General features: G+C 41.8%; 2 protein-coding genes across 4 annotated transcripts in view; one reads left to right on the top strand and one right to left on the bottom strand.

The window, feature by feature from the left end:
• Positions 1-19,617, top strand: part of LOC126248433 (beta-1,4-glucuronyltransferase 1) — a 323,883-nt gene that overhangs the window by 195,320 nt on the left and 108,946 nt on the right. The gene's annotated exons all lie outside the window — the stretch shown is intronic.
• On the bottom strand, positions 1,626-3,843 carry LOC126249313 (trichohyalin-like). The gene is made up of 2 exons (XM_049950966.1): positions 3,541-3,843; positions 1,626-2,426 (listed from the first exon to the last, which is right to left on the bottom strand). Exons 1-2 carry the CDS (start codon positions 3,841-3,843, stop codon positions 1,626-1,628), a joined length of 1,104 nt encoding a protein of 367 aa, XP_049806923.1.

Below are 19,617 nucleotides of genomic sequence, written 5' to 3'. Positions count from 1 at the left end.
TAATAGGGACAGCCCTGACGTACAGAGGGCGATATGCTCCCCTTGTTTAGCAACATTACGTTCGTTATGTGGATACATAAACGACTTCTTTACGCAACAAACATTACGATGCAGATAATATGCGACAGCAGTGAAAGGATACACAGTCTTGCTAAATTGTAGCCTACATGAGGTTCGTGAATTGACTACAGGAATTGTCAAACTAGTAAACAGTGATCTAAATACACCCCTCGAGCCTGAATTAGATTTTCGTGACAAATATATTCACATAACTCTGAATTGATATTTCTACTAAGCGGACCAGCTAAGTGCATTCCAGCTTGCAACAATGCTGCCATAAACATCAGCAGCTAGTCATGATACAGGTCTTCAACGATAGTTTCCCCGATTTATCTTCAATGCATGAAATCTGAGTATTTCAAATTGTGGCCGTTGTGAGAACTGATTCACCTACAGTAGAACTTCTTACAGTTACGTTAGTGTAGACTTCTAGTACAGCTGAGTCAATTGTGCCAAAGGACATTGCACGTTCCAGCTGTTCGCAACTGGAATCTGTGAGATTTATGTTTATAGCATCGTAAAATAAAACAGCCTTCGAGCTATCTGGTACACTCAGTTTCCATTGATGTCAACAGGAAAATTGCTGAAGTGTGGAAATTTGAAAGCGCCATAAAGATCACAATTAGGTGCAAATAAAGTAACTCTTGTGACTACATACATAATTTTGTACTTCCTACTACACAAACAGTGAAAAAACAAACTTTCTATAGTTATGTAGTATTAGGATGTATTGAGCTATATACTGCGGCTTCCTCAATCGACAGCCATTAAACCAAGTATTCTTCACAAGGGCCAAAATTTTTATTAATCTTAACCTACTTCACTATTTCGATGGTGCATGATCTAGCAATTCGGAGCTGTAAAGGCGTACGTACAAGAAAATGTTTCACACAAAAATTGTTTCCTAAAGCCCAGTCTGCTTACGCCACCAAATATCGCTTCCGTGACATTCTAAAATATAAAATGCACATTAGCATTGTTCGAAATGGACTGGCATTTCTCCGCCAGTAGAGCATGTCTCGAGACAAATTCAGTGGTACTTCTTGTAGATCTGACATTTGGAAGTAATAACATGTAGATGTTCATGCTGTGACGGCCATTTGAATGACGAGCAGTTTTCGCTCTGCGACGAGAGTACCTGGGATACCATGTATCCCAGACATCGGCGGTGCTAGTTTGCGTGCGGAATGGCGCCAGCTTCAAGGCGGCGCGCTATTTATACAAGTTTTCGTTATCTCCTTCATTTCATTTATACGGTCATAATTGCACAAAGATCCCCATATTATACACTTTTACGCAGTAATTTGTCAGGCCTAAGGAAAAAATAAAACTGAATTTGCCTCATACAGACTTGCTGTTCTGGGTCATGTACACGGGAGTCCCATTTTTAAGAATTCTTATGAGTTGTATTTGTTTTAGCGTAATCAGTGTGATTTTCTGTAGCATAAGAAAACAGGGCTTTTGGAACTGTACCCTCTGTATGAAAAATTTTGTCACGTATAAATTACCGAAGTTCTTGCAGGTACCAGAGTAAGCTAGCACACAGAGCATTGTGTGTGCATACCTCATTGCAGTTCAAACTTCAGGTGAAAGCTGCCTATCGCTTTCTTGTTTTTCTCCTCTTCTCGCTTCTCGTTTTTCTCCTCTTCTCGCTTCTCGTTTTTCTCTCCTCTTCTCGCTTCTCGTTTTTCTCTCCTCTTCTCGCTTCTCGTTTTTCTCTCCTCTTCTCGCTTCTCGTTTTTCTCTCCTCTTCTCGCTTCTCGTTTTTCTCTCCTCTTCTCGCTTCTCGTTTTTCTCTCCTCTTCTCGCTTCTCGTTTTTTTCTCCTCTTCTCGCTTCTCGTTTTTTTCTCCTCTTCTCGCTTCTCGTTTTTTTCTCCTCTTCTCGCTTCTCGTTTTTTTCTCCTCTTCTCGCTTCTCGTTTTTTTCTCCTCTTCTCGCTTCTCGTTTTTTTCTCCTCTTCTCGCTTCTCGTTTTTTTCTCCTCTTCTCGCTTCTCGTTTTTTTCTCCTCTTCTCGCTTCTCGTTTTTTTCTCCTCTTCTCGCTTCTCGTTTTTTTTCTCCTCTTCTCGCTTCTCGTTTTTTTTCTCCTCTTCTCGCTTCTCGTTTTTTTTCTCCTCTTCTCGCTTCTCGTTTTTTTTCTCCTCTTCTCGCTTCTCGTTTTTTTTCTCCTCTTCTCGCTTCTCGTTTTTTTTCTCCTCTTCTCGCTTCTCGTTTTTTTTCTCCTCTTCTCGCTTCTCGTTTTTTTTCTCCTCTTCTCGCTTCTCGTTTTTTTTCTCCTCTTCTCGCTTCTCGTTTTTTTTCTCCTCTTCTCGCTTCTCGTTTTTTTTCTCCTCTTCTCGCTTCTCGTTTTTTTTCTCCTCTTCTCGCTTCTCGTTTTTTTTCTCCTCTTCTCGTTTTTTTTCTCCTCTTCTCGTTTTTTTTCTCCTCTTCTCGTTTTTTTTCTCCTCTTCTCGTTTTTTTTCTCCTCTTCTCGTTTTTTTTCTCCTCTTCTCGTTTTTTTTCTCCTCTTCTCGTTTTTTTTCTCCTCTTCTCGTTTTTTTTCTCCTCTTCTCGTTTTTTTTCTCCTCTTCTCGTTTTTTTCTCCTCTTCTCGTTTTTTTTCTCCTCTTCTCGTTTTTTTTCTCCTCTTCTCGTTTTTTTTCTCCTCTTCTCGTTTTTTTTCTCCTCTTCTCGTTTTTTTTCTCCTCTTCTCGTTTTTTTTCTCCTCTTCTCGTTTTTTTTCTCCTCTTCTCGTTTTTTTCTCCTCTTCTCGTTTTTTTCTCCTCTTCTCGTTTTTTTTCTCCTCTTCTCGTTTTTTTTCTCCTCTTCTCGTTTTTTTTCTCCTCTTCTCGTTTTTTTTCTCCTCTTCTCGTTTTTTTTCTCCTCTTCTCGTTTTTTTTCTCCTCTTCTCGTTTTTTTTCTCCTCTTCTCGTTTTTTTTCTCCTCTTCTCGTTTTTTTCTCCTCTTCTCGTTTTTTTCTCCTCTTCTCGTTTTTTTCTCCTCTTCTCGTTTTTTTCTCCTCTTCTCGTTTTTTTCTCCTCTTCTCGTTTTTTTCTCCTCTTCTCGTTTTTTTCTCCTCTTCTCGTTTTTTTCTCCTCTTCTCGTTTTTTTTCTCCTCTTCTCGTTTTTTTCTCCTCTTCTCGTTTTTTTTCTCCTCTTCTCGTTTTTTTTCTCCTCTTCTCGTTTTTTTTCTCCTCTTCTCGTTTTTTTTCTCCTCTTCTCGTTTTTTTTCTCCTCTTCTCGTTTTTTTTCTCCTCTTCTCGTTTTTTTTCTCCTCTTCTCGTTTTTTTTCTCCTCTTCTCGTTTTTTTTCTCCTCTTCTCGTTTTTTTTCTCCTCTTCTCGTTTTTTTTCTCCTCTTCTCGTTTTTTTTCTCCTCTTCTCGTTTTTTTTCTCCTCTTCTCGTTTTTTTCTCCTCTTCTCGTTTTTTTCTCCTCTTCTCGTTTTTTTCTCCTCTTCTCGTTTTTTTCTCCTCTTCTCGTTTTTTTCTCCTCTTCTCGTTTTTTTCTCCTCTTCTCGTTTTTTTCTCCTCTTCTCGTTTTTTTCTCCTCTTCTCGTTTTTTTCTCCTCTTCTCGTTTTTTTCTCCTCTTCTCGTTTTTTTCTCCTCTTCTCGTTTTTTTCTCCTCTTCTCGTTTTTTTCTCCTCTTCTCGTTTTTTTCTCCTCTTCTCGTTTTTCTCTCTCTCTCTCTCTCTCTCTCTCTCCTTCTAGTTTGTTGTAGCCTCCAGATTTTTAGAGCGTGCGCGCTATGGCCGGTGATAAGTGCAATTGCAATCAGGCAGAGAGCAGCTGCTTCCACTGTCTTCATCCGTCGCTACGTGTCTCCCCTGTTATGAAAGTTGCCTTTAGTATTTGATACAGACAATTTATTAAATTACACTTGCGCCGGGTGCTTTATAAATAGGAGGATAATTGTATTTGACGTCCAGCGCGTCAATTCTGTTAATTACACACTGCCTTAATTACAATATTTGATTGTTCGCATTGAAGTCAAACGGACGGCACTCCAACAAACTGGCCTATAACACTGTCTTCAGAACACAACATACAGTGTTGTTAGATTCTGACAACAGGGTACAGAGTGAATGAAATACGGTTATCCATTACCACAGTTATCACTCTTCAGGCTACTAGTTTCTTGATGAATAAGGGGTTTTTATAATTACACAAGCAGAGGGGGAAGGTACCTCCATTTTCTTGGAAACACTGTTTTACTTTACAGCTCAGTTCATGTAGTATTCCAGAAGATTCATTCCGCATTTAAGCATGGTGTACTTGCTTACTTTCATAGGTTCTTGTGCAGATATTTAGGTGGAGTCAAACTAGCGCCAGAGAGGGAAGGAAGGTTGGATAGTTGATGAGAGTACACAAGGTTTTTACGCTCAGAGTGCAAAAATCGAGAGATACGGCATAGGATGGTAGTAGATGGAGGGGGGAGGGTATACAGAACTACTGTTCTCAGTTGTTTCACGGGTAAACTTGAAGTATATGCACGGCCCAGATTCAAAACGTAATTATTGTAAAAAGAATTGTCTCCAAAACGAGTGTTTTACGGAAAAAACTAGTAAACATGTTAACCTGGGAGGATTTGATGAACTTTGTCTATATACATTCATAGATTGTACAATATCGATTAATCATGTAAACAAATTACGGAGCGTCCCACTCTGGGTGACTAAATCGTTAGTTTACGTCGCTCCTCAAAAATCTTGTGCTGAAACTATGACCTCTCGGTGGACCACTATCACCATACGAGGTAGGTAGCGACGGCAGTCTACACTGCTGACAATTAATATGTAACACGGCATAGTTGACTTAATGCGCCGTTCACTAAATCGGATGAAACCCTGATGTTGGAAAAAACACGTTGTGTTCACAGTAATATTTTCCATGGCACGCAGGTCACTGGGAATAAGTTCGTGCCTTTAGTGACATTCGAGCCCCAGCGTTACTTCAAAAAACTCAATTTAGTAAGTAAAGTTCTTTTTACAACGAAACAGTTACTGAAACATGTATTAGGCCGGGTTCGACTGGAGCCATCTGTAAGTTAATGCTTGAAGGGTTGAGGCGAAATTAGCTGTTACTACTGGTAGCAACAGCACTCCGCTACAGAATTCTTGAGCGTGTCTGGCGGTAGAAAAACTTATATCCAAAAATCAACACTCATTTAGAAAGCATCGCTCGTACGAAACTCAATTTCACCTTTCTCGCACCAGTGAAGGGCAAGAAGTAGATTCCATGTACTTACATTTCCGGAAAGCGTTTGACAGTGCCCCACTGCATAATACTGACGTAGGTCCGAGCATACAGAAAGGGTTCTCATATTTGTTACTCGAACACTTCTCAATTAATAACACCCAGTACGGTGTCCTCCACGGCGAGTGTTTATTAGAAACGTGGGTGTTGTCCAGAATGGCCCAGGGAAGTGTGATAGGAACGTTTTTGTTCTCTCTATCCGTAAATGATCTGACCTATAGGGTGAGCAGTAATCGACGAATGTTCGCAGATTACGCTGTACTGAACATAAGAAAGCGTTGGCGTTAACTGACCATGGAAAGATAAAGGACGAGTTCAACAGAATATCTATTGGTGTGATAAATGGCAGCTTGCTCTCAAGGTACAGAAAAGCAAGGTAATTCGGAAGAGCGCAGTATTAGTGGTGTGCTGCTTAACACAGCCACAGCTATTAAATACCCAGGGTCAACGGAACGCTGCAAAGCAAAATGAATTGGAACAAGATCGTAAGGTCGGTAGTAGGGAAGGCGAATAGTAGACTTTGGTTTATTTGGAGAATTGTAGGAAAGTGTAACTCACCTGCAAAGGAGAAGTCTTACAGAACCTTCGTGTGACCCATTCTTGAGTATTGGTAGAACGTAATGCCCATCAGGTTGGATTAAAGAAATAAGTTAAAGCAATTCAGAGGCGTCCTGTTAGATTACCGGTAGATTCGATGAACACACAAGTATTTGGAAATACTCTTCGCTCAAATGGGAATCCCAGGAAGGAATGCGTACTTGACTAGCAGCGGTACAGGGTATCCTGCAACATTCATAACATGGTGATTTGAGGTGCAAAAAAGGTTTGTGTGTTGAAAATGTACTAATACATCCGGTGCAGGTCGTTCGTTCACTTATCATATGATAAGTTACCAATTGCAATACGGGTAAGGCAGGTCTGCTTTGATGATACTATTTGAAATTATTATGGATGTAAAGTATACATAATTACATCTTTTCAGAATCGTTTCGCAGTTTGTTTTCCGTACTAGACGAACTGCACTTTCGTACAGATACCAAGATGTTTGTTTTAGAACGGTGTATCCACCTGATGTTTTATTGAATGAACTGGCTACAATATTTGAGAGTTGTTATAATTCTCCGCACTTATAAATACATTTGTGCTGTTGAGTTGGCTGCATATGGATCTCGTACTATCGTGAAAAAGGTCTGTAACACATCGCCATGCAGCTTGTAAACATAAATATTCATATTCTCCGAAATAATAAACTGTGAAGATGCAGATCTGTTCTCCGAAGTAATTTCTGAAGACTTGGGCTGTGGTGAGAAGTGCCTTACATAGTGAGATTGAGGTCACCATTCAGGAATAAACTGAACTCTGTTCAGTAATCCCACTGAGGACTTTTCAGAGTTAAATTCGTTCACTTAGCGACCACATTTGACACAAAGCAGTAGCTTCGGCCAATAAATACGGTATTTACAGGCAGAAAAATTGAACTAAACCTAAAACGTCTGCTTCAGGTTCTTTTACAGCTCTGTTAGAGGACCGCTATGTTGGATGGATCTTCAAATACTTACTCAAGGTGGTTTTGCTAGATGAAGAAAAACTGCAGGAAACGATCCCTCAGAGAATGAGGAAACAAGTGACATAGAGCCTGAAATGCCATCCGAGGAGGTACAAACACTTAAAAGATAGAGGAAAACTATCTTTAACAGTGTATGTTTCAATGAATGAAAGCACACATGAGAAGGCCAGGAAGTGGGAATGTTCTCTCTGTGCCGTATTTTAGTTCCGCGCCCAAGAGGGCAGTTAGCTTGAGCCCCGTCATGTGGTATCCGCATTACCCTTCGTACTACCGAAGACGCGTCTTCTAGTAGGCATGTACAGCCACCCGCTAGAAGTGCAGATATGCCGCACTCCTGAGGCGTTGTTTGAAGATGACTAGTCACGTAATGGGATGCCGATAATCCCCGCCCACACATCGAGGCTGAACCGGCGCTGATGTTCGTTGCCACTATACCTTAGAAATTCTCAATAACCCAAAAGTCGGTTTGTGACTGCTGACGATACCGCCCCTTGTAAAGGTAGCCGCCTCCGTGAGTACGATGGATGTCAGAAATCCTAGGACCGTGGCGACCCATACGAAGAAAAACACTGGGCGCGGAGACAAGTCCGCTGGTAACACGGCCTTCGTTATAAAACAGTGGCAGTTATGGAGAATGTTCCACACTATCGTCTTGACTTAGCTCAAGCAGGCGGACCACCTGGCTGGTGCTGATATCGAGGTCACTGTCAAAGATCTCCCATCTCCGCTTTCAAGTGGGCGTAGCCCCTGGCAACGCATTTCCGAACGCACGTCAATGTGAAGTTCTTGCTTCTTTAACTCTCAGGTATAGTTTTCTAGTGTTCGTCCCAATTTAACAAAATCACCCTGAATTTTCGAGTCCATTGCTAGTCATCTTGTAGTCGCAAAACGTGACCAGTGTCGTCACGCGAAGTTGGAAGTGTCACCACTGTTCACTCGGTGGCATTTCATCGTGTTCAAATTCCAGCCTGCCGCCTGTATGTTTCATTTCCCTACCCATCCAGCGGATGTCTATGAATCACAGAAGAGCAACGAGAGCATTTATTATTGAAGCAAAGCAGCATTTAATGGATCCAGGCGTGGCATGAATAAATTTGATCATGATGTTCCAGTAGTCTCCATCACGGTGGTTACAGAACCGTTTTCTTCTTTCAGAAGTTGAACGTAGAATGTAGCGGCCCCAGTCATTTTAAGTTCACAGTTTGAAATTGTAATAAACTAATGAGAAGTCACCTTGTGCACACACACATCGGACTGTGCCATTCATTATTACTAGAAACGTACAGTACCCATAATGAATGTACTTCATTTGGTGCTCAGTCTTGCGCAGTATTAAAGTTCTAAAGTACGTTAGACGTGACAGACGTGACAGACGTGCGTAGCTGATGTGCTCTTTTTCCATTGCGTTAGTATTCACGCAGCGTTGACATGCACCAGGACCATGTCAGGACACTCGTGAAAGACAGGAGTTTGGAAGTGAAGTATCATTCTTTCATTCTTTTTTGTACTTTTTAGAGAATTCAAAAGCTCAAGTTACATAGGTCAACGTCAGATACATCTCTCTCTATCTCTCTCTCTCATCCCATTGTCTTAAGATCAGCAACACGATGGTCGAATTTCCTGATTAGAAACTATTCGCAGTTTCCAAGACTTTATACATTCTCTTTGTCTCAAATCACTCCGAAACTATGTAATTATGTGAATAAATCATTGTTAACGGGAAAGAACTTCTTACAGATGGTCTGTCACCTTGTTTTGGAAGAAATAGATTGCCATTCTTTAGTTTCACTTGTTAAATGAGCGACTAAAGTGAATTTTATTACAGAGCCAAGATAGCATCTTCAGTTAATAATTCATTCCCGTTGGCCTTCGATGAGGCTGCCAATGGTTATGTTGTTTCCAGTAACGTTCTTTGAAGGCGGAAGCCTGGTCGTATGTTAGGTGTTGGTAAATGGTATTTAAGATAATTCTGACAAGAAATGCTTCAATAGTATATTGCACTCTCTATCATTTAAAGGAAATAATAGCAAAGTATCTCTTCCATAGGAAGAAATACGCAAAATTCATAGACTAATGCAGTGAAGTGTTTGAAACCAAGCGGTCTAATGGAAAATAACAGCACGTGAAATAAGTAGTTCAAAACGATGTTCTAGTGAGTATTAAATGAAGTTATTTTAGCTTAAGAAATGTATCAACATAGATCAAAGCTGTTTCTTTGAGACATACAGAGCTCTGCGTTAATTCGCTGTATTGTTAACTGTTTACGCAGATACTGAACTGTAGCTTACAACCATTACAGTCGGCAGTGGATTGTGGTACTCACTTGTATCGTATTTAATCATTCACTTATGACGAATTGGCGGTGTGAAATGAGGATTGTCTCTCTCACGCAGATCACTTACCTGGAGGGACAAAAGTTCCTCGAATCGACGTCAGATTACTCCGCATCGAATTTTCTGTAGTTTTTCGAAATCATTTGAGATGAATGCAGCCGGCCTTCACGAAATACGTCTATCATATTGTTCGCTCCGTCCTTCTCCGAAACTTACACTATTGCCGACTGGACAACAAACTATGTCGCTTCTTTTTATTATATATTAACAGTTACCATATAAATTACACGTGATGATCTCGAAAATGGTGTTGAAGGTAAAGTCTGTACTATAAGAATCCCTCACATATGATGACCTCGCTGGTTTTGCGTAAGCGGCTCGGACACACCTCACTTCAATAAAATGCAGCTTTCTTTTACAAGGAAGAGCGCCTTATCCTGCAGAGTTCCTAGTTACGTAGCAGAGGCTGTCTCTATAGCAGTCACCTTTTCCCTGAGGGAGTCGTGTACGACTTTTATCCTTCCTATCTAAGTAGGTCCTAAGGCTTCTTATAACGAATACGTGGGATGTTTTCCTTTAAATAGCGCCCTCCCAGCTACGGTCATTCTTGTAATGGAAAGTAAAACACAGTTTCAACAAACCTTCACTCGCTCAATAATACAGGTTGATTGTAATTAAACTTTCTCTACGTAATAGGGGCCTCCATGAAAAGCGAATGATCGGAGGACAATGAAACTATGTGGAAATACGTGTAAGAACACGCGGAAGAGAGCTACCGAATAAGCCACGGAAAGAAGCACTTTAATTTCCACATGAGGGTAATGTTCAACTGTGGTCCATGTTTATGTTCAAAGTTGCAAACGTTGCTCACAAGAATGACCATCTGCATTCACGACAGCTTCGAACCCTACTACATGTCATTTCACAGTTGTTCGAAGCACTTCTCGAACGGTGGACCATGGAATGTTCAGCTGTCTTGGTACAGCTCGTGCACTGACTGAAGATGGCACATAGCGTCCAGCATTCTAGCCATGGCAACAGTAACCCAACAGTTTGTGGCGACATCTCCCAGGAGCAATTTCCAAATCGCCAGTTAATTCGAAGTTCCGAATCATGTTCTTCAACCCCAGTGCGGAAAGAAGACTTCTCCGTATTTCCTTAATGCGTCGATACTCAGGACGAGCAGGAGCACTATTGCTTTTTTATAAAACAGGTTTACGAGTAAAGCTCTGCTCATTTTGCCCAGAGTCATATTGACTGTCTGCAATTGTAATGAACACTGACGCTTGCGTTTCAACCCAACGTCGCCGTACCAATACCAACACCTAATGGCAATTCATGACACCAACACCATTAACAATGCAAATCCTGCAGCGCACAGTCTCTCGTATGGATACCCATACGGCAAATAGTTCTTCGTGTACACTGGCTCACTTAGCGAAAGCTGAAGTCTAATTATAACCAGTGTGTGTGTGTGTGTGTGTGTGTGTGTGTGTGTGTGTGTGTGTTGGCGGAACCTGGCAAGAAGCCGTACGTTGGCCTGGTCTTGCGCCGGCCTTGAACCGCTCAGCGGTGTCTCAGCTGCTGCAGCTAGCAGACAACCGTTATTGCTCTGGTTTATTTGGAAGGCGGTCTGGCGGCGTGTAAGATGTGAGACCGCGGTAGGATATCCCGGGCGTTACTAGACTCCAGAGGACGACGAACGTGATCGCCTTCGCCCACCAAGGCCGTACACCGTTGCCAAACAAAGCTCACATCTGGCTTTGCCTCCCATTCGTCACGGGTAGCGCGACCAGGACGTGTCTGCGTGTCGTCATAGTATGCAGTCGCAAGGCGGTGTTGTCGTTCCAGGTCGAACGAAAAATCACGTCATCCCGCGTGGGTTGACGTTTTGTAGGTGGTAGTATGCAACATTTTTTCTAGTATTTACACTTCAGTATTTAATGTTCTACATTGTGTGTTCAGTGGAAACGGAAGTTCAATGTCATTTACCTCTACTTCTGTTAATTATAGATAAAAACCACAACGTAACCAGTTACTAAGCCGGCCTTTGTGGTAGAGCGGTTCTAGGCGCTTCAGTCCGGAACCGCGCTGCTGCTAAAGTCGCAGGTTCGAATCCTGCCTCTGGCATGAATATCTTTTTATGTACGCGTTCCAGTGGCATTGTCCCATAATCAGAGGAGTTAATTTGTTTGCATCAGTTACTACTGGGAACCGACGATGTTGAAATATCTAAGTACGTCGCATCGATTGCATTATGATTTTGATGCGTTAGTAAGAACTACTTTGTAACTGATAAGGCCTACCTGCAGGATCTTCATTCCGTAGTTCTTTGGATTTCAGCTGAACACATTTACTGTTTACGCAGTTCACCAGTGATGATATTTAGCGTCTCCTGGCTTTTCCGTCTTACGATGTCTGTTGCAATATATGTTGTTGTTGTTGTTGTGGTCTTCAGTCCTGAGACTGGTTTGATGCAGCTCTCCGTGCTACTCTATCCTGTGCAAGCTTCTTCATCTCCCAGTACCTACTGCAACCTACATCCTTCTGAATCTGCTTAGTGTATGCATCTCTTGGTCTCCCCCTACGATTTTTACCCTCCACGCTGCCCTCCAATACTAAATTGGTGATCCCTTGATGCCTCAGAACATGTCCTACCAACCGATCCCTTCTTCTGGTCAAGTTGTGCCGCAAATTCCTCTTCTCCCCAATCCTATTCAGTACCTCCTCATTAGTTATGTGATCTACCCATCTAATGGTTCAAATGGCTCTGAGCACTATGGGACTCAACTGCTGAGGTCATTAGTCCCCTAGAACTTAGAACTAGTTAAACCTAACTAACCTAAGGACATCACAAACATCCATGCCCGAGGCAGGATTCGAACCTGCGACCGTAGCGGTCTTGCGGTTCCAGACTGCAGCGCCTTTAACCGCACGACCACTTCGGCCGGCTACCCATCTAATCTTCAGCATTCTTCTGTAGCACCACATTTCGAAAGCTTCTATTCTCTTCTTGTCCAAACTATTTATCGTCCATGTTTCACTTCCATACATGGCTACACTCCATACAAATACTTTCATAAACGACTTCCTGACACTTAAATCTATACTCGATGTTAACAAATTTCTCTTCTTCAGAAACGCTTTCCTTGCCATTGCCAGTCTGCATTTTATATCCTCTCTACTTCGACCATCATCAGTTATTTTGCTCCCCAAATAGCAAAACTCCTTTACTACTTTAAGTGTCTCATTTCCTAATCTAATACCTTCAACATCACCCGACTTAATTCGACTACATTCCATTATCCTCGTTTTGCTTTTGTTGATGTTCATCTTATACCCTCCTTTCAAGACACTGTCCATTCCGTTCAACTGCTCTTCCAAGTCCTTTGCTGTCTCTGACAGAATTACAATGTCATCGGCGAACCTCAAAGTTTTTATTTCTTCTCATCTACATCTACATCTACATCTATACTCCGCGAGCCACCTTACGGTGTGTGGCGGAGGGTACTTATTGTACCACTATCTGATCCCCCCTTCCCTGTTCCATTCACGAATTGTGCGTGGGAAGAACGACTGCTTGTAAGTCTCCGTATTTGCTCTAATTTCTCGGATCTTTTCGTTGTGATCATTACGCGAGATATATGTGGGCGGTAGTAATATGTTGCCCATCTCTTCCCGGAATGTGCTCTCTCGTAATTTCGATAATAAACCTCTCCGTATTGCGTAACGCCTTTCTTGAAGTGTCCGCCACTGGAGCTTGTTCAGCATCTCCGTAACGCTCTCGCGCTGACTAAATGTCCCCATGACGAATCGCGCTGCTTTTCGCTGGATCATGTCTATCTCTTCTATTAATCCAACCTGGATTTTAATACCTACTCCGAATTTTTCTTTAGTTTCCTTTACTGCTTGCTCAATATACAGATTAAATAACATCGGGGAGAGGCTACAACCCTGTCTTACTCCCTTCCCTACCACTGCTTCCCTTTCATGCCCCTCGACTCTTATAACTGCCATCTGGTTTCTGTACAAATTGTAAATAGCCTTTCGCTCCCTGTCTTTTACCCCTGCCACCTTTAGAATTTGAAAGAGAGTATTCCAGTCAACATTGTCAAAAGCTTTCTCTAAGTCTACAAATGCTAGAAACGTAGGTTTGCCTTTCCTTAATCTTTCTTCTAAGATAAGTCGTAAGGTCAGTATTGCCTCACGTGTTCCAGTATTTCTACGGAATCCAAACTGATCTTCCCCGAGGTCGGCTTCTACTAGTTTTTCCATTCGTCTGTAAAGAATTCGTGTTAGTATTTTGCAGCTGTGGCTTATTAAACTGATTGTCCGGTAATTCTCACATCTGTCAACACCTGCTTTCTTTGGAATTGGAATTATTATATTCTTCTTGAAGTCTGAGGGTATTTCGCCTGTTTCATACATCTTGCTTACCAGATGGTAGAGTTTCGTCAGGGCTGGCTCTCCCAAAGCAATATAATAATGCTAAATATTGTACTTTCTGTTATTACGCTGATGAGTTAGAAGCTTTCGATGATTCTGGCATTGTTTGCTAAAAGACCATTTACCAGCTGATCATCTGTCAAAGGTGTCAGACGTTTATTTATACCACAGGTGTATTGTCGTCTAGTAAAGAATTACGCGAAGTGACAGCAGGGAAGCTGCAGACCTATGAAAGTCAGTACATTCTGGTAATGATCTCTGAATATACGATTTAAACACACAAATACGGGATAACCCTGTCACAAGTCTTCCTTAAGGTAGCGCTCACAAATAATGGCCTCTTGGCGAACAGTTGACTTGCAGTATAGTAAGCCACGAGTACAAATAGTTCCATAAATAGTTACACTAACAGAGCCTAAAGCCCAGTACCTAAAGAAGGCAGAACTTAAATCAACTTCAAAAGCGACAATGAAACAAGCCAGTCATGGGTAACGAATATTACTGCAGAAAAAGTGGTGGATAGGTAAAGCTTACCACGTTACTGCATGTGGATTGGCAGTGCAGGTGTCTTGCGGTGCAGATGTCACGATAGCAAAGTTGCATTCACCGTAATTTCTGCGCGCTCTCTTAACGCAAAACATGGACAGGTGAGGATGACTAAACACAAGGTTCCTCCAAAAGTGATGGAAGACATCATTTGCAATAAAATGGTGACAACTGCCGCATAATGACTCGCGATGTAGACTGGTTCAGAAGATGGAACAGAATGGGGGGGCAGAGAGGATCTCCGCGCTATTTGTAACCTCCGACGGCTCTGTCGTGTGTGTCCGGGGTTAAAAACTAGTTTCCTGTAGCCAGCATAACAGGGGTTGGAGGCGGAACAGTTTCCGCAGCCTCGATCTGGCGGAACGCCTCCGTCCTATGACGCCAAAGTGGTGACATGTGTTCACCGCGAATTCTAAAGATGTAACTGCCATGCCTCCGCCACTGCATGGCTTTAATTTAAATGTAAAATAGCGGCCGGGGAACTTTGCTGGACTTCGGCACTTGTGCGTTTTCTGGAAACAAAGCATTGAGGACAAGGTCGTGATACGTGCTTGGGGAGCTCAGATGGTAGAGCACTTGTCCGCGAAAGGAAAATGTCCCGAGTTCGAGTCTTGGCTCGGAACACAGTTTTAATCAGCCAGGAAGTGTCGTTTTCTGTACTAATTGAACTGGAAATTTCAAAATTACCCCGCCCCCTTCAGCCGTTTGTCTTCTATGTAGACAAGACATCGGCGGTGTTTGCTGGCCTGGAAAAATTAATTCAGTATTGTAATATTGTAATAGTAATTAAACTTTGCTACTTGTTAATCAACTGATCAGTCTGAGTTGAGTACCAGAATATTCGGAATTTTATCAGGAGTTCGAATATAGGAGCAAAGTTAAACTTTTCTCTTTCTCTGTGATAGGGAATAGCCTGATCAGTTTCTGGGAACATGCCACGTGACGTATCTGCGCCTACGCAGGTAACTGGATTACAGTATCAACGGATATTTTTTTATACTGTTCTATATGATTTCTACGTAAACGAGAAATGAGTTTAGTTGACTTTTTAAATACGTCATTCTTATGAAGATGCATAAGACTGTTGTCACATCACATCAGTTTCAACAATTTTCTCCTTCCAAATCTACCAAAATCATTCGGCAGTCAGCAATGATCTTAAGACATTCTTAATAATTTGACACAGTTGGTTCTCCAGGAGCAACGTAGTTATGGTAAACACCGTAACTTATGCCCAATAATGGAATAAAGCCTCCGAAACGCTTAAACAACAAAATACTTAAAATTTAGTGAACGTTACGTCATGTTTTTAAGACAGCAAGGAAGCAACTTGCCACAGGTGTGATGGTTGAAGTCCCATCACATTAAATTTCACTCTTCAGCTTAAGTTCATTCATTCTGGTTTTCCCCTCACAAATGCATTACTTCAAGACAGTACGTACATGATAGTAACTTTTACATGGGACTGTTTTATATATATTATTATTATTATTATTGGCAGTGTTCGATTTGTGCTTTTGCCAGTGAGGGGGGGGGGGGTGGTGATGGATGTCTTAGGGGTTAGTATAATTATATGTGTTACTAGCTCGGACGATGGCGTTACCTATGGTTAGACAGTTATTTATAAATAGATGTGAATGACGAAACTCACTATTCACCCGTAAGCACTATCAGAAAAGCCATCCCTTGTTATATCTTTAAAAGTACATTATAGGTAAAGCTTAATTACAGAATCATCTACATACAGGTATACGAGGGGAATTCAAAAAGTAAAGGCACATTTGTGAAAAGCTGTACATATTCTGATGATAGAAAACTGAAACATGCGTTATTTTTCTACGTAACCTCCCTGGACTTCAATGCAGTTTTCCTGACGATTTACAAGTTTGTTTTTATTTCATCAGAAAATACGTTTATCGGTTGCATCTGTAACCAATTTTGCACCGCAGCAATGACGTCATCACTTTCTAATCTTCCCTGTAGTGCTTCCGTTAAGGGTCCAAACATGTGAAAATCGCTTGCAGCCAGGTCTGGACTGTATGGTGGATGTTCCAGCACCTCGAATCTAAACTCCTTTATTGCGTCAGCTGTCCGTTTGGGAGAATGTGGGCGAGCGTTATCTCGCTGCAGGATGACACCTTTTCAGTTTTCCACGACGTTTGGATCTGATTGCAGGTTTTAGTTTCGTACGCAACACATCCGCCATATAATACAGACCTGGGCTCTAAAGCGTCGTTTACGCTGGGGCGACGTCTTGCAACATTGTGGCATGCTACGGAAATGTGGCGTGCGTCGTCTTGTCGTTTAGTTCTAAATGTTTTGAAATGCTTACCTGCTACATAACACTTTTTCAAAATTAATAAGCAAATATATTAATAGTATTAATAGTAAGACTGTACTAAAAACTTTCAGTGTTCGGCTCCACAAATTTGTTATATGTGAAGTTTTACTCCAGTGCGTGGGAAATAAACATCCCAGGTTGGGATGAATAAACTAAAACCAGAGGGGGGGATGGTCTGATGCAGAGGGGGGAAATCCCCCCCCCCATCCCCCCCCCCCCCCTGCAAATCGCCCACTGATTATTGGCGTTCGGGACGTGCCCATACAACTATCTCAATAGTGGAATGTCGTATTTGACGATACGAACGTAAGGACACGATACCCAGTCCCCGAGCGGAGAAAATCTCTATCCAGTCTGGGAATCTAACTCGAGGCCCCCTTCTATTAGCAATCTGCGCAGCTACCGAGGCGGACGTTAATGTTCTTGAAATAGTCAAGTACTATAGCAACAGTTGGATCCCGGCATGTTTATTTTAGCAATGAGAGTTGCTTATATTCATCCAAATACCAACTCGGCCTCAATGACTGACTCTCTCTCTCTCTCTCTCTCTCTCTCTCTCTCTCTCTCTCTCTCTCTAAGTAAAACTTAGATTTGTTAGCGAAATCATAATTCCACTTCGAATATAATTTTTTGCTCACATCTACACGTAATACAAAGTTTGGCAGCACATGTTAGAGATGAAAGTGTCGACATTCTCAGTGTGTCTGGCTTACAGCAGTCTAAAGTAAACATCACTAAGTTCAGAGACATAACCAGCAAATGTTAAATCTTTATATTTCTTCGTTTAAGGCTTTTATAGTGATATTTTTTTCACAGTCTTCATGTGCACTTGATTATTGCGTATAGTACTGAGAAAAAGCGTTTATTCTCTCTCCTCCCCCCCCCCCCAACCCACCCCCTCCCGTTCCTTACAAAACTAGCCTGTTTGACACTACTTTCCGACGCTTTTGAGTGACGAGTAAGCAACTGTCATAAGTAAATGACATTCATCATCAGCCCGTATTTTAAGTGGCATCAAAATTTCCTACTACTCAAGGCAGCAGCGAAAAGAATGTAAGTGTCGTGACACAATGCGTTAGAGGCAGCATTCGTATTCGTGGGAAGCAGTTTAAATATCTGCCCGGCGTTCCTTACTTAGGTTTCCAGCGGTCTTCGTAAATAATTTGTTGATTGCTGGGATGGTTCCTTAAATGTGGCCATGCTAGCTATCTTACTGAATCCTTCAGTCTGACGTAATAACGACTCTATGAGCTCTCGCTGTATATTAGTTTCTTACCTGACTTTTTTGTTGTAAACGTCCGTAGGTAATGCCCGTATAAAACATTCACTTGCATTACTCCTGTCCTCTCACTGTCGCTACGAAATAAAATACACATTTAACCAGTGTAGATGCGGACTCTATTAAAACTGTAATGACGATGTGACGTAGACACGGCGGCTTGTGTTAGTTAAATGGTCACCTGTCCGTGTAAGTTAGCAAAGAAATTCATTGTTGGACTTACAGAGAAGGGTGACATGTGGGCAAAGCGTGGTTTTTTTTAGCATGTGAACATCAGCGAGCCGTGATGTATACTGAAAAAATGTCTAAAATCTCTTGTTGTTTAGAGTGAGTTTGCGGCAAAGCTTGAAGTCCAGTACTAACGTTCTTCGGACATGCTATGTATGTATGGGGAGGGAGGGAGGGAGGGTCATCATTATGGAGCTATAATTTTCGTAGCATGCATCCCGTTGAGTGAAGGAGTTGTACTAATCAGCTATAGAAGAAAAGGATTCTTTATGCTGGCATGATATGGAGGCCTCCTTTGTAGACATTGTGCATGAAGTTATTCTTTCTTAAATTAATTGGACAATGACAAGGAAACGTTGAATCTAAATAACAGCCTAAGCTTACAGTAGACTGTAATTGCACAGTGATGCCTCGAAGCGAAGGTGTGGCAACAGGTCGGCAAATGGTTGCAAAAACTAGACCTCTGAGAATGAAAGGCTGGCTGTCGGCTCATATGAACGCTGCAGCGACTGCTGGTGTAATTAGACAGGCCCTCGCAGAACTCCTTTCTCGAACAGGTTCTAACGCGGGAAGCACTGTTAAGCTAAAAAAAAAACTCTCAGGTTTTCGTGTATAGAAGTCTAGAAATTACCAATGTTCGCTGTACACATTCTTAATTAATAAATATTAAACATGACATGGTTTTCAATAATCGTTTCATTTCAAACGCTAGCACTGCATGCTTGTCGTGCGGAAAAACGCTGGCCTGCATGAATATATATTCTACATATAATGCTGCTGTTACGAAGAATGTTCTTACAAGGATTTGTGAAATCCCAAATGAAACAAGGAAATTACCTCCCACAGATGAAATATTTCATGTGCCGTTTAATCATTTAAGGGCACGCTAAATTACCTTTTCGCTGCTGGCAGCGCAGAGTAAATTCGTCACCTTTCCCACATTTACTTCAGATTTAATGAAAGAGTAAATATAATCAGGAATGTATTCACAAAGACCTGTGAATTAATGCCACTCTAAGAACAGCCGTTCTGGTACAGGAGACGTAGCTCTCATTCCGCCAGCTTCCCAACGCTTCGCCTGGTAGCGCCATGTTTAATGAAGATAGACTGATGCTTGAAATCTGGACAGCAGAGGGTCCAGGGGCAGTAGCCATTCGCTTTTGGTACTTAAAAGTATTGCCATCTTCTGCTACGTAACTGGATCAGAGATAAAACCGAACAATACATAATAGGGAAGTATTGTTTGAAATGTTCCAAAGTACCTCTCACGACCGATTTGAGTACTACGCGTGAAATCTGGCAACAATGCAGGCTGTACTCTTATTCCAGGTCAACCGTCTTGTATTCTATACATAGCACAAGTGCCCTACTTCCATCATCATGACGATGTAGTCTTGGCTGTCGAACTTCGTGCCACTTTATACGTAGGTAAACTGACCGTAATCTGGCAAAACCACTTAACGTCATCGATAATGTCACAGGGGGAAAATCTGGCTGCAGTGCACTTTGTGCCAGAACAACCCCAGCCCATTTACCGTCTATATAAAGAACCGTGATGGTACTACGTGAAGGGAAGAGGAAAAAGA

The sequence above is a fragment of the Schistocerca nitens genome, chromosome 3 (assembly GCF_023898315.1).
Source record: "Schistocerca nitens isolate TAMUIC-IGC-003100 chromosome 3, iqSchNite1.1, whole genome shotgun sequence".
Classification (NCBI taxonomy): Eukaryota; Metazoa; Arthropoda; class Insecta; order Orthoptera; family Acrididae; genus Schistocerca; species Schistocerca nitens.
Note: the sequence above shows the minus strand (reverse complement) of the source record. Positions and strands in the feature narration are given on the sequence as shown.

Coding starts and splice junctions, on each gene's coding strand:
- LOC126249313 (XM_049950966.1), bottom strand. CDS start 3,843: ATGAAGACAGTGGAAGCAGCTGCTCTCTGCCTGATTGCAATTGCACTT. Junction 2,427..3,540: donor AAAAACGAGAAGAGGAGAAA/AAAACGAGAAGA, acceptor AAAAACGAGAAG/CGAGAAGAGGAGAAAAAAAA.